Raw genomic sequence first — 25,261 nt, forward strand, 5'->3', positions numbered from 1 at the left:
CCCAGCTGGCCTGGAACTCACTATGTAGACCAGGCTGGCCTTGAACTCACAGAGATCCACCTGCCTCTGCCTCCCAAGTGCTGGGATTAAAGGCATGCACCACCACGCAGGCAAAATATTATTTTTTTGAAACAGAATCTCATTATATAACTCTGGTTCCAGGACATCCGATGTCCTTTTCTGGCTTCCATGGGCATTGCATACATGCAGGCAAAACACTCATACACATAAAAAGTAAATTAAAATTTAAAAAAAAATCTGGCCTTCCTTGGCTTTGGTCCTGACATGCGTGATGCCGCCTTCCCTGCAGGGGTCGGTAGTGCAAGGCGCTGCTCTCCAAACTCAGCACGGGCTGGAGGTTGATGGCTTGCTCTGGCCCCTATTGTCCATGGGACAGTCAATCACTCTCCAGTTTGTATGTGTGCCCCGGCCATGTCTGTTAGTTGAATGAAAAGCTAGAATACTCCACTTACTTCTAGAAGGTTACTCATATATCCTTTCACTTCTGAGAGAGCAACAGGACCTCAGCAGGTTAATGCTCAATTTCCTTCCGTTCTATTTCCTTCCATGGAGCTTGGCCACAGGGCCAGGAATGGCCAGTCTAGACTTTTCTCTAGGGATCTGAGGCCTTTATGGATGTAGTAGTTACTTTTCTCTTTGCTGTGACAAAATAGCTGACAGAAACAAGTTAAGGAAGGATTTATTTGGCCTCACATTTTTAGAAAGTTAATGTCTATCATGGTGGGGAAGGTGTGGCAGTAGTTTTGGGGAGTGGGGTGCTTGACAGAGATTCCCCCACATTGTGGAGGACCAAGAAGCAGAGAATAGAAGTCTAGAATCTGGGAGAATCAGATAGAACCCTCAGAGGTCAGCCCTTAGTGACCTCTTCCACCAGCCAGGCTCTGCCTCCTGAAGGTGCTCTAGATTTCTAAATAGTACCACAAACTGGGGACCAAGCATTTAAAACATGAGCTGCAGGAGACATTTCAACTTCAAACCATACAGGGGCTGGAGAGATAGCTCAGTAGTTAAGAGCAGAGGTCTGGTTCCCATCACCCACATGGCCACTCACAACCCCAGTTCCAGTAGATCCGATGCCCTCTTCTGGCCTCTTCGGGCATTGCACAACATAGGCACACCTACATACATGCAAGTAAAATACTCATACACATAGAATTAAAAAAAATAAAATAGTAAAAAACAGATTCAAGCCGTAAGAGTGGGACTTAAAAAAAAAACTAAACTCTTCACTTTAAAAAAAGGTGTCTTGCTGAAGAGATAGCTCAGTGGTTAAGAGCTCTTGCTGCTGTTACAGAGAACCCAGGTTCAGTTCCACACACCCACAACAGGCAGCTCACAACCCTGTAACTCCAATTCCAGTCAATCTGGTGCCCTTTTCTGGCCTCTGTGGACACTGCACTCACGTGGTGCACATAAACTCATGTAGACACACACGTATACACATAATAAATAAATAAAATTTTTAAAAAAAGTGTGACTATAGGATTAACCACCCCCAACACTTCTCCCTATAGCCCAACTGATGGGGTACCCCACTGCTGATGTACAGTATGATGGGTGTGGCAGCTAAGGGTGAAGCCTGACTGCTCCCCTGCTCAGCCCAGCCTTCCTTTCTCAGGGAGGGCTCCTCTTCCTGCCCTGCCCTGCCTGCTCTGATCGCACAGTGGAAATTCCTCTTCCCACACTCCCTCATATTCCAGTCAGGAGGGTCTGTAACACCCACACTGCTCTAATTGCCACCTCTCCTCTTATTATCCAGGCTAATTATGCACCTGGAACTTCCTGAGAGTGGCTTGGGCAGGCTGTCTCCCTGGGGCTTTTGTCCATGGGAGGCTGTCGTCTGACTTCACGGGGGAGATATGAAATTCAGATCTGCTACCAGCAGCACCAACAGTCAAACAATGAGTAAAATGAAATCATTAGGAGCAGCTTACAGAGCAATTGACCACTACAGACAGTTACATTTTCTTTAAAGATTTATTTGTTAATTTTATTAAAGTAGGTGTGTTTGGGGCTAGAGAGGTGGCTCAGCAGTTAAGAGCACTGGCTGCTCTTGCAGAGAACGAGGGTTTGGTTCCCAGCACCCACATGTGTTTAATTTCTAATATGTAAAAGTAGGAAAGGAAAAATATATGGTTAGCCTCCATGCCTGACCTCAGCTTTGATCATTAAGAATTTAGTGGCTACTCACATTTCAGCTCTATCTCAGTCTCTGGGTTATTTTGAAGCAAATCTCAGAAAATTACATAAGGTAGAGATGTGATTCATCTCTCTATATTTTTAGGAATGCATTTTTGAATAATAAAGCTGCTTTTTAAAATACAACCACAACCAGGCATGGCAGCGCATGCCTTTAATTAAGCCTAGCACTTGGGAGGCAGAGGCAGGCGGATCTCTGTGAGTACAAGGCCAGCTTGGTCTACATAGTGAGTTCCAGGACAGCTGGGGCTAGAGGGAGACCCTGTCTCAAAAAAGACCAAAAAAAAAAAAAAAAAAAAAAGGAAATCTAAGAGGTAATTAGAGAAATCTAGCGTAAGTAGGGACATGTTAATATTGAGAAACTATTGGGGAATTGTTTTTTTTAATATTTTATCTATTATTTTTATGTGTATGAATGTATTGCCTGCATGTATGTAAGTACACCTGTGTTGTGCAATGTCCTCGGAGTTCAGAAAAGAGCATCCTGGATCTGGAATTATGGACGGCTGTTGTGGGTGCTGGGAATCAAACCCAGGTCCTCTTCAAGAGCAGTCAGTGCTCTTAACTGCTGAGCCATCTCTCCAGCCTGGAGAAATTGTTTTAATAGATTTCCTTTTTGAAAAAATTACTTTTATCTATTTAGGTGGTGCTGGGGATTGAACCTAGGTACTCTGTCACTAAGCCATACTCGGCCCAGTTTTTCTTTTAAGAAGTATTTAATATTAAAAATTTTTTAAATTAGAATTTGTAGTTGCCTATAAAATAATGGGTCTCTTTATGATGTTTTAAAGAATATTTTATTATTTTTATGCATATGAGTTTATTGCCTGCATGTGTGTAAGTGTACTCCTGTCATGCAGTGCCTGTGGAGGTCAGAAGAGGGCGTTGGATCCCCTGGAACTGGAGTGATAGATGGTTGTTAGCCACCATGTGGGTGCTGGGAATCGAACCTAGGTCCTCTGCAAGAGCAGCCAGTTCTCTTAACTACCGAGCTGCCTCTCCAGCCCTCTCCACCTTGTTTATATTTGTTTTGTTTCTTTGTTCTTTTTTATTTTTTTATTTTTTGGTCTTTTTGAGACAGGGTCTTCCTGTAGTACCAACTTACCTGGAACTTGCTATGTAGACCAGGCTGGCCTTTATCTCACAGTGATCTGCCTGCCTCTCCTCCATGCTGGGATTAAAAGCGTATGCCACCACACCCAGCTCCTCCATGAGTTTTGAGACAGGGTCTCTCACTGAACTTGGAGCACATCCATTTGACTAGGCCGGCTGGCCAATGAGCTCGGGGAGCTGCTTATGGAATTGTCTTAGCTCTGCTCCCTGCTGGAGTTATAGATGTGTGGCCCAAGACCAGCTTTTCATGTAGGTGCCGGGAACTGAAACTTAAGGTCCCCATGCTAGTGTGGCAGGCACTTGATTAGTTCCCTGACCACCTGTGGCATGTGCAGAGCCTCGTGAAACCATCTCCGTCAGCTTCAGCTTTCTCACATTACAGCTCCCACTTTCTCTTTCCCCTTCTTTCCCTGCAGTTCACTGTAGAAGAAATCAGGCCCTGTGTGCTATGGATTCTGCCATTCTCAGGCGTGGCCTGTGCTGGTGTTTTAACAGGGTCTTCTCTTCCTGAAATTGGTACTTAAATCCAGATCTTAATCTGGCCCAGTCTTTTATGTTTTGTTTTATGTTTTGAAACAGGATCTGCTTTGTAAATTAGGTTGGCCTTGAACTCTCAATCCTTCTGCCTCCTGAGTGCCAGCCACACCTGGCCTCGGTCTTGTTTTCTTGAAGAGGGGCAAGGACGCTTCACCAGCCATGTTGTCCTTTTCCCCATCAGAAGGTGCTTCCCTCTCTTGTGAGGAATCATGAGTTCCTGTGAGGGGACAGGCAGTACTACAGTCTGTCAGCTACTGAGTGGTCTTCGGGGGGGTATACCTACTCACACTGGCTGTGCTTTCAGCTCTGGCCTCCAGGAGGCAGCGGGATGGGGCAGTGTTCATAGAGACACCTAGAGTTGGGATCAGTGTTCTGTCACTCACGACAAAGTGACCCTGGAAAAGTTAACACTCCTCAACCTCAATTATCTTTTTGTACAAGTGGAGATAGTGCAGAAGCCACCATCTAAGCATTTATTGAGGTGGTGGCTAAGTAGACACTCAGTATTGTGTCTAACACTTAGTGATGCTCAAAAAATAAGAGGCCTGGCCCAGAATCAATCACACAAGCTGGTCTGAGATGACATTCACAAAGAACGTCTCTTCTTACTTTTCTTAAAGAATGCAGTGTTCTGGAAAGCTGTTCATAGTTATTAAAGCGTGGTCATAGATATTAGATATCCATTGTATTATGTATCTGCTTTTTAAAATAGTTTAAATTTTTATTTTATGTGTGAGTGTTTTGCCTGCATGTGTGTCAGTACATCCGTGTGTGCAATGTCTGTGAAGGCCAGAAGAGGGCCTCAGGTCCCCTGCAACTGAAGTTTCAGACAATTGATAACCACCATGTGGGGGCTGAGAACAAAACCCAGGGTCTCTGAAAGAACAGAAAGTTCTCTTAACTGCTGAGCCGTCTCTACTGCCCCCACCACATAATTTTTTTCATTTTTTAATTATGTGTATATGTGCATGTATGTGAGCATGCCTGTGGAGGCCAGAGGCATTGGATCCCTGTGGAGCTGGAGTTAGAAGTGTTTGTGAAACACCTGACCTGGTGCCAAGAACTGAACTTGGGTCCTCTAGAGGAGCAATATGTGCTCTTAATTGCTGAGCCATCTCTCTAGCCCCTACATGTCTGCCTTTTGTTGTTGGTGGTGGTTTTTTGAGACAGTGTCTCCCTGTAGCTCCAGATGGCCTGGAACTCACTATGCAGACCAGGCTTGATCACATAGAGATCTGCCTGCCTCTGCCTCCCAGGTGCTGGGACTAAAGATATGTTCCACCAGACCCAGCATATGTCTGCTTTTTGGTCACAATATATATTGATGATGATGGTGGTGGTGGTAGTGATGAATTTATACTGTTGGGGACTGAACCTCCAGAGCCTTGTGCATATTAGACAAGAGCTCTACCACAGAGCCAGAACCCCAGTCCTCTCTGTGGCCATTTTCTAGCATCCCTCTGCAGGTCCCCTCCAGGGCAGATTCCAACTGAGCATCTTTGGAGCCATCGTGCTGCAGAAACCATTTGTGTCGTTCTCTGTAATGCTAACCTCCCCCCGTACCCCCTTATTTTTACGTTTTATTTTTCAGGTCTTAGTACCCTGCAAAGGAAGCCTATCAAGCAACATTCAGGCCACTTGTCAGTTCGAGTCCTACATTTTGATACCTACGGAAGGACATTTTCAGACCTTGGATGGAAAGGTATGCATTTGTAGGGTGGCTCATTCAAGTGTTTGGGGGGGCAGTTAGAGGCAAGAGAATGCTGTCTCTCATCCTTTTATGTCTTTGGCATTGAATGTCAGGTTTTTTGTTTGTTTTGGGGGAGGTTTTTCAAATGTTACTTATTTTTATCTTATGTGCATGTTTTGTCTGCATGTATGTAAGTGTACAATGTGTACTTGCAATGCCTGTGGAAGGCAGAAAAGGGCATCACATCCTCTGAAACTGGAGCTATGGATGGTTGTGAGTTGCCATGTGGGTGCTGGGAACCAAACCCAAGCCCTCTGGGAGAGCAACCAGTGCTCTTAACTGCTGAGCCATCTCTCCAGCCCCGAAACATCAATTTTGATGTGCGTTTGGGGAAGGGCTATGGGCCCCTTGCCTTTTTGTGGAGCCTTGGAGATGAGAGGTCATGGTAACAGTGGGACCCAGGCTCTGCCACAGTGGCTGGGGTAGGACTAGCTGTCTTCCCTCCATCCCTCAGCCTGGGGAGTTACGTGTAGGTTGGAGGTGTGAGTATGCCTTTTCTCACTGAGGTCTGTGTCCTCCCGAGCTGTTTCTTTTCAGTGCTCTCAAAGCCCCTTATTTCTTGGTTGAATATTTTATCTTTTATTTTATCTTTTCAAGATTTGTTTTTCTTTTTCTTTTTTTCTTTTTTTTTCTTTCTTTTTTTTTTTAAGACAAGCTCTTACAATGTAACCCAGGCCATCCTGAGACCTTTCCACCTCATCTTTCTGAATGCTAGAATTAAAAAAGAAAACAACCCAACTTCTTGCTGTACATGGGGACACATGCTTGTCATCTCAGCAGAGGCAGGAGGACGGTGAACGTGAAGCCATCCTGAGCTATATAGCAAGACTCTGTCTCAAAAACAACCTCCAAAGCAAAAAAACAAAGCCAATCTTGTTTTGAAATAATTTCAAACCCATAGAAATGGATAAAGTACAAAGGACATTCTTCCTCCACATTGGTCAACTTTTCAACTTTTAATTTTTTTAAAAAAATATCTTTCCCTTTATGATATGATGATTTTTTTTCCCTGAACATTTCTAGAATTTCTAGAATAAATTGTGGACACTGAGCCCTTTCGGAAACCCCAAGATGGTTAAGTGTGTATTTCCTAAGAAAAGCCATTGTCTGACAAAACTACAGCATAGCAACCATACCAAGACCTTAATGCTGATAGAACCAGCATCCAGAAGACCTGTCCTGTTATATGCAGTGCCAACTATATGCCACTTTCGTAGCAAAAAAAGAAGTTAACTTTAACCCAGAACCAATGCACTTGGTTTAATAATCTTTTTAGTGTCCTTTTGTTTGTTTCCTTGAGGCAGGGTCTATCTCTGTAGACCAGGCTGGCCTCGATCTCACAGAGATCCACCTGCCTCTGTCTCCTGAGTGCTGGGATTAAAGATGTGTGCCACCACGTCCAGTTTATTTTCATCTTTTAATTTTTGTTTATTAGTTAAAATATTTTGACACAGGATTTTGCTGTATTTTGCAGTCTGGCTGGAAACTCATGATCTTCCTGCTTTAGCCTCCCAAGTGTTAGGATTGCAGGCCTGAGCCACTGTGCCAGCTGTGTTTATTTTGATTAGAAGCAGAGTCTGCGAGATAGACATGTGCACTGTTGGGGGATCCAGGCCACCCTGCCCTTCTTACTAGGGTTGGCTGTGGTTTGGCCCCTGGGCCTTGGCAGCTGGGGCTTGTGGGCACTGTGGCTGAGCAAGGAGGTCTAGGGTTACCAGTGACCCTGCTCGGGCTAGTTATGTGCCCAGCAAACCCACACGGGTGTAGCAGCAGGGTCTGGCTAAGTGCTGTATGGGGAGGAGGCTGCGAGGGGTCCCAGCAGCTGGCACCATCTGGTCTAATGACACTTTTTAATTACAGAATGTCCTTATCGAAGGGAACAGAATTAAGCTAGGAGCTGGCTTTGCCTCTCTCCTCTCAGTACCTATCCTCTTTGAAGAGACATTTTATAATGAAAAAGAAGAAAGTTTCAGCGTCCTCTGCATAGCCCATCCTTTGGAAAAGAGAGAGAGTTCAGGTACTGTGAACGGACACCCTTTTCCTGACTTAGAGGTGTCTGCATGTGGACCTTCCTCCTGGCTTAGCTGTCAGAACCTTGAATGTCACAAAGAATGATGAAGAGCCCACGACAAACCTGTATAACTTTACAATAACCCCTGCCCCCTGGGACTTGACCAAAGTCATCTCTTGCTAAGGAGGTGTGGGTTAGGGCTGCTATGTAAGCTGGCCCATGTTGGACAGTATCCAATTCCAAGGGGCACCACTCATAGGATCCTCATAGTTACTGTGATAAACCTGTGGTGGGAACATTACCCCTTGAGTTGTGTAAAGCTGGAGCCCTGCCTTTGTCTCCGGGCCTCAGGCTGAGGTTTGACCTCAGCATGATTCCCCACCCAGCCCCGCTGCCTCTTTGAGAGCTTATTATTTTTCAATAGATTGTTCAGTTGACCCAGGAAACTGCCCAGTTCATGTGCCGAATGCACCACGAAACTGAAGTCATCAGGAAATCAGCTTCACCCAAGCCCCGTAGGTCGTAGTAAAGTCACAGATTAATGTGTTCTAGGCAAAGGCTTTGGAATGTTCCTCTGGACCCCAGACTGTCCAGCACCTGGGCCGTTCTTGAGCAGCATCTTGAAATGAGGACGTTCTTTTACCTCCTTCCCCTGTCCCTGGCCATCTTCTCTTGGAAGATGGAGTTCTAGACCCTGTGGAAACAAGAGTAAAGAATGTGGCTCGTCCCCCACTCCTCCAACACAATTAGGAAATCTTGAAGGCTCCATCCAGCCTGACCCTGCGTCTCTTTTTCAGAAGAGCCTTTAGCACCTTCAGATCCTTTTGCCCTGAAAACCATTGAAGATGTGAGAGAATTTTTGGGAAGACACTCGGAGAGATTTGACAAGAACATCGCTTCTTTCCACCGAACCTTCCGAGAATGTGAAAGGAAAAGCCTTCGTCACCACATAGTTAGTAGCTGCGTCTTGTTCTGCCTGGCTGGCCTGTCTCAGTCCAGTTCAGAGGCCCTGGTTGTTGTCAGTCTGCTGTGGAACTTTACTGGGCACTGCCTCCGTGGCTGGAAAAGTAAAAAGTAAAAGTAGCATGCACCACTTCAGAAACTTGAAAATCTTAGAGAAATCTAAACATGAGTGTCACAAACAAACATACCCCCTCACTTACTGTTACTACCTGTGTTAACCCAAAGGGGAACCATTTTCCTAAAAAAAAAAAAAAAAAGTAGAGAGCTAGGGAAGTGGCTCAGCAGGTAAAAGTGCTTGCCACACAAGCCAAATGACCACAGTTCTGATCCCCAGAGCCTACAGTGGGGCGTGTCTGCAATCTCATCACTCCTATAGCAAAATGGGAGGTGGAGACAGAGGAATCTCCCAAAGCTCATGGGTCAGCCAGCCTAGAATACATAGTGCAGTGGCAGAAACAGGAGAGACCCCGCCTCAAACAAGGTGGAAGGGAGGGTGGACACCCAAGGTTGTCCTCTGACCTCCACATTCATGCTGTGGCATGCACATACACATGTACAAATAATTATTTTTAAAAGCCCAGGGGGCTGGATGAATGGCTCATCAGTTAAGAGCACTAGCTGCTCTTCCAGAGGACCTGAGTTCAGTTCCCAGAACCCACATGGCAGATAGCAGCCATCTCTAACTCCAGCTCTAGGGGTTCCAATGCCCCTTTCTGACCTCTGTGGTCATTGCGTGAAGGGGTGCACTTAACATATATGCAGGCAGAACACATAAAACAAAAATAATAAATAAATCAAAAAAATTAAAAGTTGAGGGCTGAGTGGGTAAAGGCACTTGCCACCAAGCCTGACCACCTGAGTTCGGTCCCTGGGACCCACATGGTAGGAGAAAGCTGACTCCTCCCATCCTCTGACCTCCACACATGTAGCGCAACATGCTTGCCCCTAACAAACACACACACAATACAGATGCACACTAAATAAACAAATGTAATTAATAATAATAAACCTTTTAGAGTTGAACATCAGTTTTAAAAGATGGTTTGCTGAAGCTTGCATTGCCTGTGAAATCCTGTCGTTCCTGAAGGTGCCACCCATTCAGGCTTTGGTAGTAAAATGGGTCTCCTCTCTCTGCTCTGTGTTGTACAGGACTCAGTGAATGCCCTCTACACCAGATGCCTCCAGCAGCTTCTGAGAGACTCGCACCTGGTAAGGAGAGTTCTACAAGAAGCAACTGAAGTTCACACAGGCGCAGATCCAAGCTCTTTAACTGCATTTCTCTTGCATTCTAGAAGGTTCTTGCAAAGCAGGAGGCCCAAATGAACCTGATGAAGCAGGCAGTAGAGGTAGGAAGACCATGGGGGGCAGTGACTAGGAGACTGTCTGTCCCCCAGTGCACACCCCGAGCTGAGATCTATTGATTCCACAGATGTATGTTCATCATGATATTTATGACCTGATCTTTAAATACGTGGGAACAATGGAGGCAAGCGAGGTAAGTATACGGTCTTCATCCCGCGGGATGCAAGCCTTATCCTATGCTTTTTAAGAAATTTGAAGCTTGGTTCAAATCTGTTGCTAGGATGCTGCCTTTAACAAAATCACAAGAAGCCTTCAAGACCTTCAGCAGAAAGACATTGGTGTGAAACCTGAGTTCAGGTACGAGTTTTCACGACCTGAGTAGCTCAGCATCTTTGAGGCTGGGGCACTGTCTCCTCCCCTCCCCTCAGTGGCAGTTGTAGCTGCTGATTTGATGTGGTTACCACCGAGGAGTTTTGTGCTTCCTTGTACCTGAAGACAGAGGCTGAAGTTGACTCTTGATTGCCTTGGAGACGCCTCTTCTTGCACTTATGGGCCAGGGTGTCAGCTGGGTGGGAGCTAAGGGGAGCAGGGTGTAGTATACCTGGTCTCTGACTCACTCAGAAAGGATAGGGTCTGCAGAAAGGATATCTGTCCTCACCTGCCTGTCTGAAGGAACCCTGGCACAGAGGCTGTACCTCTCCAGTTAAGCTTCATTAGGATAAAGAAATTTGAAGTATTGATATTTAACCTCGTCCCCCACTTGGGCTATTTTCCTCTCTGATTTAGGACTTTAAAAAAAAAAAGATTTATTTTATTCTACAATTTTTTTTTTTATTCATTGATTTTTATTTTATGTGTATGAGTGTTCTTGCATGTGTGTAAGTGCACCATGTGCGTGCAATGCCTGTAGAGGCCACAAGAGGGTATCGGATCCCCTGGAACTGGAGTTACATATGGTTGTTAGTCACCATATGGGTACTGTGAACTGAACCCAGGTCTTCAAGAGCTCTTAACTACTGAGCCAGCTCTCCAGCCCCTTTTCTTTTTAATTATTTGTATGTGTGTGTCTGTGTGTGAGTGTGTGCACCTGAGTGCAGTTACTCCCAGAGGCCAGAAGAGGACATCAGATCCCCTGGAGCTGGAGTTATAGGCAGCTGTGAGCTATCTGATGTGGATGCTGGGAACTGAACTTGGGTCTTCTGCAAGAGCAGTACATACTCTTAACCACTGAGCCATCTCTCTAGCCCTCGGGTTTAGAACGTCTATTGTAGTTTTTAAAGTTATTTTATTTTGATACAAGATCTCACTGTGTAACCCAGGTGGCCTTGAACTTATTTTGTAACCCAGGCTGACCTTGAAATTGTAATCCTTCTGCTTCAGTGCTGGGATTACAGGCCTATACCAACCAGGCCAGGCTCTAGGTTTTTATTTTTCCAAATTTCTAGTGGAACTTTATTACCTGGAAGCCTGGATGGAATGTCATTGACCAGAGTCAAAGTATTTCTCCATTTCTGTTTTTGTTGGTCATTTCTGAGGTGGTAAGAAATATATGGAAATGTGTTACCAGGACCAGGAAGCAGCAGCAACCCCCTGCCCCCAAGTCTGAAGTTCTCATTTCCCAAATACAGCTTCAACATTCCTCGTGCAAAGAGAGAACTGGCACAGCTGAACAAGTGCACGTCCCCACAGCAGAAGCTACTGTGCCTGCGCAGGGTAGTGCAACACATCACACAGTCTCCCAGCCAGAGAGGTTGGTGCCTGGGAAAGGGGCTGGGTGGGGGAGGGCACAGATGATACTCACATGCAGATGCAAAGTTCTGCAGAGGAGGGAGGGGTACCCCCACAGGGGCCAAGGTTGTATGGCAAAGAGCCAGCTAGGCACAATGAGGGGCAGAAAATCCTGACAGAAAAGCACTGGCCTCAACCTAGCCAGGCTGGGGTTTGAAGGTTCAACTGTTTGTTAGCCTGTTCACCCATCCCACCCCAATTTAGTATATGAAATTCTCCAAGCCAGATGTGGGTGGTGGCGCATGCCTTCATTCTCAGCCCTCAGGATGCAGAGGCAGGTGGATCTCTGTGAGTTCAAGGCTAGCTTGGTCTACATATCAAGTTCCAGGCCAGCCAGATACACATAGTGTGAGACCCTGTCTCAACTAAATAAATAAGTAAATAAAAACATAAATACATAGATACATAGAAAACTTGCAGAGTTTGAAGTAAAATGGATTGGGGGGCTGGGGTGTGGCTCAGTGGTAGAGCACTGTCTTAGTGTACATGAGACCCTGAGTCCCATCCCAGCTACAAAAGGAAAAAGTTGAGACAAGGGAAGCTGAGAAACGTCTAGCCAGGAGGCGGCAGGTCTCTGTATAGAGGTGGAGAGCCTTCATCAGGAACATGGCATGGGATCGTCAGCAGTGAATGAGGTACACTTGTAGCGTCAGCAAGGACAGGGGCAGGGCAGCTCCAGTCCATGACTGCCAGCACCTGCAGAAGCCATCTCTAGAAGATTCTCAGAGGGGACACTGAGTGACAGAGGTGCCTGGAGCTGGTTCTTTTGTACTGTTTGAGTCTTATTTATGAGTTTTCTTTTTATTTTTTTTTATTTTGTGAGACAGGGTCATTTCTTAGATTATGGGTGTTGGTCAGTTCACATGGCTTTATGTATTTGTTTATTTATTGCTATGCTAGAGATGGAACCCAGGGCTTCACTTATCGTAGGCAGGAGTCTTATCACGGAGTTACAACCTGTTATCTTGTACTGACTTTGATGTAATATTTATTTATTTTTATATGTATGAGTGTTTTGCCTGCATGTATGTAAGTTCCTCCATGCGTGCAATGCCTGCAGAGGCTAGATGCCTTGCATCCCCTGGAACTGGAATTATAGGCAATTTTTAGCCATGATGTGGGTGCTGGGAACTAAACCCAGGTCCTCTGCAAGAGCAGCCAGTGCTCTTAACCACTGAGCCGTCTCTCCAGTCCCTGAGTCCCTGTATTTAATTTTAAAGCACAAATTAATTACTTAAAGATTCAAAATGTCAAAGTACGAAGTGAAGTTACATGTGGGCATGAAAGGGACGTGACCTCAGGAGGAGGGAGGCTCCCAGTGACAGCTGTAGGCACACCTTCCTTTCCTGCTCACCAACACTGCCCCTGGGGTTGCCGCTATCCAGGGAGACTTGGGTGGCTTGGAGTTGTTACCTTCTTTGCACATGTTCTAAAAATACTGAACTTAAATTTTTTTTTTCTTAAGATAAGGTCTTTTATCAGGTGTGATGGTGCATACCTTTATTTCCAGGGCTTGGGAGGCAGAGGCAGGTGGATCTCTGAGTTCCAGGCCAGCCTAGTCTACATAGTGAGTTTCCACGCTAGCCATGAATACACAGTGATAAGTAGTGAGATCCTTTCTCAAAATAAGTAAGTAAATAAATAAATAAAACTTTAAAAAGATCAGGTCTTGCAGTGTAGCCCAGGCTGGCAATGGAGTCATGGTCCTCCAGCCTTAGACTCCCAACAGCTGAGATTACAGGAGTGTACCACTTTGCTCAGCCTGCTGTGCACTCTTTCATTGCCTTGATTCTGGCATCAGTTCAGAACATATTAAAGGGAACTGAAATCGTTTCTGCCTGGTGTGTGGCTTCCTGGAGTGTGGTTTTGCCTGTTTGTTGGTGGGGGAAGAGTTCGTGGTTTTGTCTGGTGACTGGTGGGGGAGACGTCATACCCTAGTCATTCCATCTGCAGCTCAGTGGTAGCTGTGGGCCTGTGTTTTCCTTGCAGTGAACTTGGAGACCATGTGTACTGATGACCTTCTCTCAGTCCTGTTATATCTGCTTGTGAAAACAGAGATACCTAACTGGTAATGTCTTTCTATGCTTGTTAAAATACTATTTATTTAATTAAAATTATTATTTTTTAATTTTTATATATATGTGTTTTGCCTGAGTGTTTGTAAGTACACCTAGTGTGCAATGACCATGGAGGCCAGAAGAGGGTGTTGGATCCCCTGAAACTGATTGTTAACAACTGTGTGGGTGCTGGGAATGGACCCCAAGTCATCTGCAAGACCAGACAGTTCTTTTAACCACTGAACCGTGTCTCCAGCCTCTGAGTATTATGTATCTGAGGATTCTGCCTGCATGTACGGACCAGACTGACCTCAGTTCCACAGAGATCCACTTGTCTCTGCCTCCTGAGTGCTGGGATTAAAAGCGTGCACCACCAAACTTGCCTATTTATTTATTTGTTTGTTTATTTATTTATTTATTTATTTATTTATTTATTTATTTATTATTTTTGAGACAGGGTCTGACATGTAGCCCAGGCGGACCTCCAACTCTAGATCTTCCTGCCTCAACCTCTGAGTTGTAGAAGAGCAGGTGTGTACCACTCTGCCTAGCATAAAATACCCTAAAGCTATGCTAGGACTATGTATTTTCAGTGCATCTCTAGGAAAACTTGCCTTTAATGACACACCTCTTAGGAGGTGCTATGCTTCAATGATGACTCCCCATTTACAAATGGGGAAACAGGCCTGGAAAGTTTCTGTTTGTTACTCTACAGTGTGTGGCTAGTCTGTTGCTGAATGGGAAGTTGACTCCTGTTCTAACCACAGGAACCCATAGTTCACTTTACTGTGAGCAACTTTCTCAAAGCCAGCCTATTCTGGGACAGGAACACCTAGTTTTAGTTATCTGAACCATACACTTCTGCACAGGGATCAAGGGGGTAGCAGCCATTGGTCCCCACCCACTCCCTCTACCTAACAGACCTTCTTGAGGTCTTGCTGCCCAAGTCAGTAACGTTTTTTTTTTTTTTTTTTTGCAAAAGTGTTAATGGCCAGAACTGATGAGCCATCTCTAAGAGTACTGGCTGCTCTTGCAGAGGACCTGGGTTCAGTTCTCAGCACCCACATGGCATTACTCTAACTCCAGATCCAGGGGATCCAATGCCATCTTCTGGCCTCTGAGGGCATTCCATGTACCTGGTGCACTTACATACATGCAGGCAAAATACTCATACGTGTAAAATAAATAACAATCAATCAAAAATATTATTTAAAAGTATGAATTAGCTATCCAGTGGTAACAATTTTTTCTTCTTTTTTTCTTTAGGATGGCAAATTTGAGTTATATCAAAAACTTCAGATTTAGCAGCTCAGCCAAAGATGAGTTGGGATACTGTCTGACCTCAGTCGAGGCTGCCATTGAATATATCCGGCAAGGAAGTCTCTGTATGAAGTCTCCTGTAAGATCTCCCTGCTGCCCATCCTTCCTCTGTGGGCATCCAGGGCACCTCTGGTAGAGGGCTGGGAGGAGGGGAAGGACATTTTTCCATGGTCTCCCAAGAATGGAGCCTCAGCTGTTTGAGGATTATAAAGCTTGAAAAGCACTCAAGAAACTGAACATTAAGACCTAATTGATTGTGAGAGCTGTGTGCTATCACTGGGATTCACACTGTTAATATCTTGCTTCATTAATCCCTGTCATTTTCAGAAGCATGTGTGTGGGAAAGGAAGCCAGACATGGTGAATCTGGGTTTCTTGAGGATGATAGGCAAGAAATGATTATTAATGTGTGCAATTTTAGGACTCAGTACCCTTATTATTATTTTCTTGGTTCATTGGTAAGCTTGGCTAGAGCAGTTGGTTTGTTTCTATGGAAACTGAGAATCTTGAGCCAAGATTTCTCTGTGGGCCTGTTATACTACAGGGTGACTGGTAAAAGACATAACTTGATAGAACTTAGAGCTCTCAAAGCTGAAGTCAATAAAATAAAAACAGTCATGGTGGTGTATGCCTGTGATCCCAGCTCTTAGGTAGCTGAGGCAGGAGGATTGTTGTGAGCTTGATGCCAGCCTGGGTGTGGGGTGAGTTCTGTGTCAGCCTGGGCTAGAGTGTGAGACCCCGTGTCAGAAAACCAAGAATATAAAGAAAAATAAATAAAGTTAGGGGTCGGAGAAATGGCTCAGCATTTAAGAGCATTGGCTGCTCTTGTAGAGGATCTGGGTTTGGTTCCTAGCACCCACATGGACTCACAATCATTTCTAACTTCAGTTCGTGGGGGGGTCTGATGCCCTCTTCTGGCCTCCAAGGGCACTGCATACATGTGGTACACATACGTACATACATACAGGCTAAACACATATATATATAAAATAAAAACAAATAAGGTAAATATAAATAAGTTAAGAAGGTTATGTGTTTGAGTCCAGCCTGGGCTATATGTAGTAGCAAGACCCTAAAAATGAACATAGATGCCACCTCCTAGGTGTTGGCTAAGTCAAGATTGAGTAAGGCTCTGCATTCTTGTCATGCTTGGCCTGTCAACAGAGCATCTACTGTAGCTTCTTTGCTTTTTATGGCATCAGTATGGGAATCTGTCTATAAAGACTGTTTCTGTCGTCAGTGAGGACTAGGACTGGCTGCTTTTAGGTAATGAAGTCCGTGTGGGAATGTGGAAGCCAGTGCCATGTGGTGGTGCTGTTTCCTGGGGAGAGAGCCCATGTGTGTCTCCACACAGCTGGGAAGCTTTTCCATATTAGTGAATTAATTAGGTTTCACCATCAACCCTATGCGATGTGGTTTCACAGAAATATTTTCCCCAGAATAGCAGTGCTTGAGATGACCACAGACATTTCCTTAGCATGAATGGAGACTTTAACGTTCCAAAAATAAACATCACTGTGATGGCTGTATTAAAAACCAAGGAGTAAACTCTGAACATAACAGACCATTCCCTGCTTCATCTTTTTTTTTTTTTATTTCTTTATTTTTATCTCACGTATACAAGTGTTTTGCCTGCATGTATGGAAGTGTATGATGTGTATGCAGTGCCTGCAGAGACCAGAAGAGGGTGTCAGATCCCTTGGAACTGGAGTTACAGATGGTTGTTAGCTGCCATGTGGGTGCTGGGAATGGAACCTGGGTCCTCTACAAGAGTAGCCAGTGCTCTGAACCACCGAGTCATCTCTCCAGTCCCTTCCCCTCACTACTTCATCTTTACATGGTCCTGGTCTGTTTTGCTGTCTTGCTGCTAGTATGTATGTATGTATGTGTGTATGTATGTATGTATGTATGTATGTACGTATGTATTTAATGGTGATGCTGGGAATGGCGTTCCGGTCCTTATCACTGTACCTCTGAGCTGCATCTTGGGCCCTGTGTTTTTTTGAGCTTTGACCTTGAGCTCTGAACCCTCTTAATTGGGATGACAGGCATGCACCCTCACACCCAGCTCTGAGTTCCCAATAAACAGCACTTACTTGTTTCCCATAAGCCTCTGGGTTGTCTTCTGAGCATTTGTGCTTCCCTGAAGATTTAGTCCTGGTAGCCCTGTCTCTCATCAGTGCCCTTCAAATAGCATCCTGGAGTTGAAGAGAAAGCCCAGATTGGCCTGTTCTGCAGTGCCTGTGCTGTCCGCTTCTCTGGTCCTGAGTGCTCAGCTGTAAGTCACTGTATAAAGCAGATTGATGGAGCTTTACATAGCACAACGGATCCTTCTGCAGTCCTGGCAGCAATTGTGTGTCACATTAATCCTCCTTGGAAGGGGGCAGGTGTGAGGAATGCTGCTTGGTGGAGGATCCCAAGAAATGGTCCCTCCTTCAAAGTTCCATTGGCTTCATCTACTGGAAAGGGCTGTAAAGAAAGAGCTTTGTCCACCTCCTGCCAGGGTCTTATGGATTTCCAATACCACCTGTCTGGAAAAATTTTTTGCTTTACCTCCCACCAAGATTCTTCATCAGGGAGTTAATTGTCATTGGACCATTTGTCACAGGACCCAAGTGAGCATGGGAGCACTTTGCTTGAAATGATTTTGTAAAAAAAAAAAAAACCACAGGGCTGGGGGTGTGGCTAAGTTGGTAGAGCTCTGGTCTAGAATCTACCAGTGCAGGGCTGGGGGTGTGACTCAGTGGTCCAGACCTTTTCTAGAATGCACCAATGAAGACTGGGTGTATAGCTCCATGGCAGAATTTTGGCTATCAAGTGTAAGGACTTTGTACAGCAAAAAACCACTGTGGAACAAACCATAGTCTTTTAACTTTGTATACCTTAAACATGTGTGTCCACAGTTTCAGCCATCATGACGGTAATATGGTGTTAATAACAGATAATAGTAATAATAATAGATAATAAATAATAATAATAAATAATAGTTGTAAACAATAAAGCGAGCACAAATTTCTAGATTTTATTTCTTTTAGATTTTTATTCATGTGTATGTGTGTATCTGTGTGTCTGTGATGTGAGTGCAGTGCCTGCAGAGGCCACAGCAGGGCGCCAGATTCCCCTGAAGCTGGAGTTACAGGTGGCTGCGAGCTACCTGCTGTGGTGCTGGCAACTGAATTCAGGTCCTGTGGAAGAGCAACAAGTGCCCTTAAGCACTGAGACATCTCTCTAGCCCCAAATTCCTAGATTTTTGTGTCCAGGTAAACATTACCTTTGATGTGAAGCTCTAAACATATTAATTGATTAAGTCATAGGGGTTGAGGGAATCTATAGGAATTCTCCCTGAATCTTCCTAGATTTTTTTTTGTGAGTTTATCTGATGTTCTCACCAGTTTGTTGACAAAAGAAGACAGTTCCTGGTGCTGGGCACTGGGGAGTAGAGACCAGGGTGGCAGATAGTCCTGTCCATAGCCCTGGTTAATATGGAGGGGGTGAGGCTGTGTAGGCATTAGGAAGAGAGGGGAGGAAGAGGCTAACATAAGCCAAGCTTCAGCCTAGAGGATGATGGCACATGGGTGGCTCATTTCACACCTGGAAGTGATGCTCCACACCCTGTAGTCTTGCACTGCCCCAGGCAACAGTCTTCAGAGCCTCTACCTCTAAGTGCCCCTGTTCCCTGTTGGAGGAGAGTCTGCCCTCCATCTTGGTGAGCAAATCAGCAAGAGTGATTTGGTGAGCAAATCAGCAAGAGTGATTTGGTGAGCAAATCAGGTTACATCCTTGGATGAATGACAAGGGCTATAGGGATAGTGCTTGGGCCCTCCATGGAGGGCCTGTGATGTGTGATGACCTGGTGTCTTGTTTCCTACAGGAGTCTGAGGGCTTCGGTGACAGATTGTTCCTTAAGCAGAGGATGAGCTTGCTGTCCCAGATGACACCAACACCTATTGACTGTCTGTTTAAGGTAAGATACCCAGACAGCTTTACAGTGAAGATGTGTGAGGATTTCCTAGAGCCAAAGTAGGTACTGTGGAGGAAGCACATCTCTGAGTCACAGAGGCCAGGCCCTGTGGGGCTTATGTGCTGGTGGGGCCTGCTGCTAATTGCATATGTTTCCTTTCCCCTAAGCCTAGGCTCCACTTGATTACCAGGGGGATAGCACTGTGCTTGCTTTCTCTACTCGCTCCCTCCTCCTCTCGTTCCCTGCCTTCCCCTTCCTTCCTCCCTCTCTATTCTCCCCCCTCTTCCCACTTTGGTGATACTGGAAATTGAAGCTAGGACCTTGTATATACTAAGCAAGTGCTCTACCACTGAGCCACACCCCAGCCCCTCACTGGGGGAGTCTAGGCAGGTGCTCTACCACTGAGCCACATTCCCAGCCCCTCACTGGGGGATTCTAGGCAGGCGCTCTACCACTGAGCCATGCCCCCTGCCCTCACTGGGGAATTCTAGGCAGGTGCTCTACCATTGAGCCACCCTCCCAGCCCCTCACTGGGGGATTCTAGGCAGGCGCTCTACCACTGAGCCATGCCCCCTGCCCTCACTGGGGAATTCTAGGCAGGTGCTCTACCATTGAGCCACCCTCCCAGCCCCTCACTGGGGGATTCTAGGCAGGCGCTCTACCACTGAGCCATGCCCCCTGCCCTCACTGGGGAATTCTAGGCAGGTGCTCTACCATTGAGCCACCCTCCCAGCCCCTCACTGGGGGATTCTAGGCAGGCGCTCTACCACTGAGCCATGCCCCCTGCCCTCACTGGGGAATTCTAGGCAGGTGCTCTACCATTGAGCCACCCTCCCAGCCCCTCACTGGGGGATTCTAGGCAGGCGCTCTACCACTGAGCCATGCCCCCTGCCCTCACTGGGGAATTCTAGGCAGGTGCTCTACCATTGAGCCACCCTCCCAGCCCCTCACTGGGGGATTCTAGGCAGGCGCTCTACCACTGAGCCATGCCCCCTGCCCTCACTGGGGAATTCTAGGCAGGTGCTCTACCATTGAGCCACCCTCCCAGCCCCTCACTGGGGGATTCTAGGCAGGCGCTCTACCACTGAGCCATGCCCCCTGCCCTCACTGGGGAATTCTAGGCAGGTGCTCTACCATTGAGCCACCCTCCCAGCCCCTCACTGGGGGATTCTAGGCAGGCGCTCTACCACTGAGCCATGCCCCCTGCCCTCACTGGGGAATTCTAGGCAGGTGCTCTACCATTGAGCCACCCTCCCAGCCCCTCACTGGGGGATTCTAGGCAGGCGCTCTACCACTGAGCCATGCCCCCTGCCCTCACTGGGGAATTCTAGGCAGGTGCTCTACCATTGAGCCACCCTCCCAGCCCCTCACTGGGGGATTCTAGGCAGGCGCTCTACCACTGAGCCATGCCCCCTGCCCTCACTGGGGAATTCTAGGCAGGTGCTCTACCATTGAGCCACCCTCCCAGCCCCTCACTGGGGGATTCTAGGCAGGCGCTCTACCACTGAGCCATGCCCCCTGCCCTCACTGGGGAATTCTAGGCAGGTGCTCTACCATTGAGCCACCCTCCCAGCCCCTCACTGGGGGATTCTAGGCAGGCGCTCTACCACTGAGCCATGCCCCCTGCCCTCACTGGGGAATTCTAGGCAGGTGCTCTACCATTGAGCCACCCTCCCAGCCCCTCACTGGGGGATTCTAGGCAGGCGCTCTACCACTGAGCCATGCCCCCTGCCCTCACTGGGGAATTCTAGGCAGGTGCTCTACCATTGAGCCACCCTCCCAGCCCCTCACTGGGGGATTCTAGGCAGGTGCTCTACCATTGAGCCACACTCCCAGCCCCTCACTGGGGGATTCTAGGCAGGCGCTCTACCACTGAGCCATGCCCCATGCCCTCACTGGGGAATTCTAGGCAGGTGCTTTCCAGTCCTTGGTGTTTTGTGACAGTGTCTAACTATGCAGCCCAGGCTGAACTTGAACACAAGATTCTCCTTCCTCTCCCTCCTGAGTCCTGGGATTACAGGCTTATGCTACAAGTCCTGCAGGACTGAGACTTTTGCTAATGAAGTGTCAAAATCCACACTTAGGTTCTGAGATGGAGTGTGCTCCCCTCCTTAGTACTTTGGAAACTTTGTTGGGCCTCCCCCCCATAACTTATGAGAATTCTCTACATTTATAAAAACAGTAATCTAATGTGAAAACCGCTTTGTAGTTGTCACCCAGGCTTGTTTCATCTCCACCCCAACCTAGTGTCCTCATCTGCCCAGATAATCCTGGAGCAAGTCCCAGAGAGCAAACCATTTCAGCCATAAACTCATAGATGTTTCTGTGGAGGCTCTAAGCAAGGGTGGTGGTGCAGGCCTGTCATCCCAGCACTCGGGAAGCTGAAGCAGGAGGATCAAGAGTTAGAGGCCAGCCTGCGTTTCAGAGTGAGACCCCATCCTAACAAAGCAAAACAACAACAAAACTGCAGACTGGGTGGCACAGATCTGTTATTCCAGCACTTGGGAGGCTGAGGCAGGAGGATCAAGAGTTCAAAGCCAGGGGACAGGAGACAGGACCTGGGTTTGGTTCCCAGCACCCATATGATAGCTACTAACTATCTGTAACTTGAGTACTTGAGATCAGAGGATCTCATGCCCTCTTCTGTGGTGCACTTATATACATCTAGGCCTAACACTCCTACACATTGTGTGTGTGTGTGTGTGTGTGTGTGTGTGTGTGTGTGTGTAGAGAGAGAGAGAGAGAGAGATACAGACAGACACACATAGAGAGAGATACACACACAGACACACATACACAGGGAGAGAGAGAGAGATACACACACAGACACACATGGAGAGAGACAGAGAGACAGAGACAGAGACACACAGACACAGAGAGACACACATATATACAGAGATACATACAGACACAGACAGAGATACACACAGACACAGACACACACATACACATAGAGAGAAAGATACACAAAGAGAGAAAGACACACACATACATACAGAGACACACATATACATACACAGAGACAGAGAGAGAGAGAGAGAGAGAGAGAGAGAAATCCAGGCCTAGTGGCACAGATCTGTCATTCCAGCTACTCAGGAGGCTGAGGTAGGAGGATTACAAATTCCAGGCCTGCCTGGGATTCAGAGTTTGTTTAAGACAAGCCTGGGAAACTTAGTGAGACCCCATCTTAAAATAGAAAAAGGGCCAAGAGTTAGTTGTGGTAGCACATGATTTTAATTCCAACACTCAGGAGACAGAGACAGGCAGGTCTTTGTGAGACTGAGGTCAGCCTAGTCTACATAGCGAGTTTCAGGCCATCTGATGCTACAGAGAGACCTTGTCCAAAAACAACAAATAAAACAAAAAGAAAGAAAAAAGGAAAAGTGCTGGAATGTGGCTCAGCGCTTCCCTAGTGTGCTGAGGTTCTAGGTCCTAGCCAAATACTGCAAAACTGAACCAAACCGAAAACTGCTCCTTGGAGAACAAGTGATTCCTTAGCATTAACGGTATTTGGGTTGTCGCTCTTTAGCACATTGCATCTGGTAACCAGAAAGAAGTGGAAAGACTTCTGAGCCAAGAAGACCAGGACAAAGATGCTGTCCAAAAGATGTGTCACCCGCTATGCTTCTGCGAGAACTGTGAGAAACTCGTCTCTGGGTAAGAGGCGCCCGGGAGGCGCAGCAAGCCAGGCCTAGGATTCCTAGGGCTTGGTCACGCTTTTGACACAGGGTACAGTGGCAGTTTTTACTCCAGCTATGAGACTCTGAATGAGGCTCGTTTCGCATTGCCCCTCAGCTGCCTGCTCTGTCGCGAGTGGACGGTGACACCCGCCTGTTTGGAGCCTCAGGTGGAAGAGAGGCTGTAAAGCCCTGCACCCTCCTCAGCTCAATCCCTGGGGGTTTTTAGATGGAGGGGGTACCAGTTTCTTCTGATAACATTTTTGAATTCCAATTATTCGCCATGGGCAATTTTGCTGTATGTCAAGACCTTGAAGGGCTGGTGGGGAAGGATGCTCCATGGGTGAGAGAGGCGGCTGTTTGGTCCTGGGACAGCGTGGAAAAGTGTTGAAACTTGTCAGGCCTGGCAGGGAGTAGGGTCTGATATACTTTTTTTTGGTATTTTTTTTTTTTTTTTTTTTTTTTGAGACAGGGTCTCCCTGTAACTCTAGCCGGCCTGAAATACTATGTAGACCAGTATATAGACCAGGCTGGCCTCTGTCTCCTAGAGATCCACCTGCCTCTGCCTCCCAAGTGCTGGGATTAAAGCTGTGAGCCATCACACCTGGTTTTCTTTTTATTTTGTAGCATTTTTATGTGTCTTCTTTGTATTTTAGGAGGTTGAATGACCCATCAGTTGTCACTCCATTCTCCAGAGATGACAGGGGTCAAACACCCCTCCACGTGGCTGCTCTCTGTGGTACGTAACCTTGGATTGGCTCCCATTGGGTTATATCATGGCAAAAGGGTAGGGTACCCCAGCACCCAGCAGAAGCCCTGCTGATGAGGTGGTTACAGGGGCTGCATTGTGGGAGTATCCCACAGGGCAGGGAAGACTGGTAAGCCTGACCACCCTACCCTCTGACTTACTGGACACTGCCACTTCCCAGGCTGGAAGAACGCTCACGTGGCTCACCAGGGTTGGACACTTTGCTGGCCAGGGAGGACAGGCTGGAATTCTCCCTAGGAAAATGTCTCCAAATTGTCAGTTTAGAGTTCTCATAACCCTGCCTTTGAAAATAATACTGAGCTGGGTGTGATGGCACAGGCCTGTAATCCCAGCCACTCAGGAGGCTGAGGAAGGAGGATTATGAGTTTGAAGCCAGTTCATAGCAAGTTCAATGCCAGCCTGAACTACAGAGTGGAAGATTTTTTAATTGCCTTTTAAAGTACACACTAAAGGTAGCAAAACACAAACTCCTAGCCGGGCATGGTGTCACATGCCTTTGATCCCAGCACTTGGGAGGCAGAGGCAGGTGGATCTCTGTGACTGAGGCCAGCCTGGCAACATAAATTCCTCCTACATCACTCGACAGTCCTCTGTTTCCTGAGATAACTTTGTTTTCTGAGTGTATGGAATTTCTGCATGTCTGTGCATATGCATGTATGAAATCCGAGATTTTCTGTCCTATGCTATCTACTGCTTGGAAATGTATCTCACCTTTCAGTATTTTTCCTGGCTGCATGCTCTTCTATCCTGTGCGTTGTGCTGTGGAGCATTTAAGGCTCTTCTCCATTGCCTTTTCTTGTTGAGAGTGGACTTGGGTAAATCCCTTCTAGGGTATCCCACAGTGTTTGATTCTACAGAGTCTGACTCGATGTTAGCTCTGTCTCCTCTACATGTGAAAACATGTCTTCTGGTGGGTTTTCTTCCAGAACCTATGAAAGCGAGATGGTATTGTCGGTGGAGACCCTCTCCTTCCTCCACCGTTGAGATGTCCTTCTGTTCTGCAGGTCAGGCATCCCTCATTGACTTCTTGGTCTCCAAAGGTGCCATGGTGAATGCCACCGACTATCACGGGTCCACCCCGCTCCATCTGGCGTGTCAGAAAGGCTGTCAGAGCGTGACGGTGAGTGGCAGGCAATGGTGGCGCTCGTGGGAGCTCTGCCCTGCTTGGTGACTTCATGGCCATGCACTGTCTTCCTGTGCTGTACGCTGCTGCTGTCAGACAGTGGGAACCTGGAGGCCAAGCCACCTGCCTGGGGACCAATTCTTGGCTTAAGATGGGAAACTTCCTGATCATTTGCAGGAGCAAAGGACATTTTTCTTTAATCTCTAAACTTTTAAAAAATTGATATATGCTGGGCGTGGTGGCACATGCCTTTAGTCCCAGCACTAGGGAGGCAGAGGCAGGCATATCCCTGTGAGATTGAGGCTAGCCTGGTCTACATAGTGAGTTCCAGCCCAACTGGAACTACAGGGAGACCCTGTCTCAAAAAGACCAAAAAAAAAAAAAAAAAAAAAACCTATGTGTATGAGTATTCTGCCTGCATGTATGTAAATGCACCACATGTGTGCAATGCTCACAGAGTTCAGAAGAAGGCATCCTCTGGAACTGTGGTAAACCAAATCTGGTTCCTCTGCAAGAGTAGCCAGTGCTCTTAAGTGCTTAGTCATCTCTCCAGCCCCTAAACTTTTTTTTGACGGGAAACAGTGGCATGATTTTTTTTTTTTTTTTGGGTGTGTGTGTGTGTGTGTGTGTGATTTAAGATGTGAACAGTGGAGGCTGGAGAGATGGCTCAG

The 25,261-nt window shown here is 46.7% G+C and overlaps 1 protein-coding gene across 3 annotated transcripts in view; it reads left to right on the top strand.

Annotated features, from left to right (window-relative positions):
* The window catches only part of Ankrd27 (ankyrin repeat domain 27), a 67,863-nt gene that overhangs the window by 19,719 nt on the left and 22,883 nt on the right, over positions 1-25,261 (top strand). For all 3 annotated transcript variants that reach the window (XM_008839471.2, XM_017799750.2, XM_029566640.1), the window contains exons 3-16: positions 5,462-5,572; positions 7,481-7,637; positions 8,429-8,583; positions 9,744-9,803; positions 9,887-9,940; positions 10,024-10,089; positions 10,177-10,253; positions 11,525-11,646; positions 13,674-13,752; positions 15,008-15,140; positions 18,932-19,024; positions 22,551-22,678; positions 23,355-23,437; positions 24,472-24,587. In XM_008839471.2, the coding sequence (XP_008837693.1) occupies positions 5,462-5,572; positions 7,481-7,637; positions 8,429-8,583; positions 9,744-9,803; positions 9,887-9,940; positions 10,024-10,089; positions 10,177-10,253; positions 11,525-11,646; positions 13,674-13,752; positions 15,008-15,140; positions 18,932-19,024; positions 22,551-22,678; positions 23,355-23,437; positions 24,472-24,587 (1,434 nt within the window). The remainder of the gene's footprint in view (positions 1-5,461; positions 5,573-7,480; positions 7,638-8,428; positions 8,584-9,743; positions 9,804-9,886; positions 9,941-10,023; positions 10,090-10,176; positions 10,254-11,524; positions 11,647-13,673; positions 13,753-15,007; positions 15,141-18,931; positions 19,025-22,550; positions 22,679-23,354; positions 23,438-24,471; positions 24,588-25,261) is intronic.

Source organism: Nannospalax galili, unplaced genomic scaffold (genome assembly GCF_000622305.1).
Source record: "Nannospalax galili isolate Female #2095 unplaced genomic scaffold, S.galili_v1.0 scaffold159, whole genome shotgun sequence".
NCBI lineage: Eukaryota > Metazoa > Chordata > Mammalia > Rodentia > Spalacidae > Nannospalax > Nannospalax galili.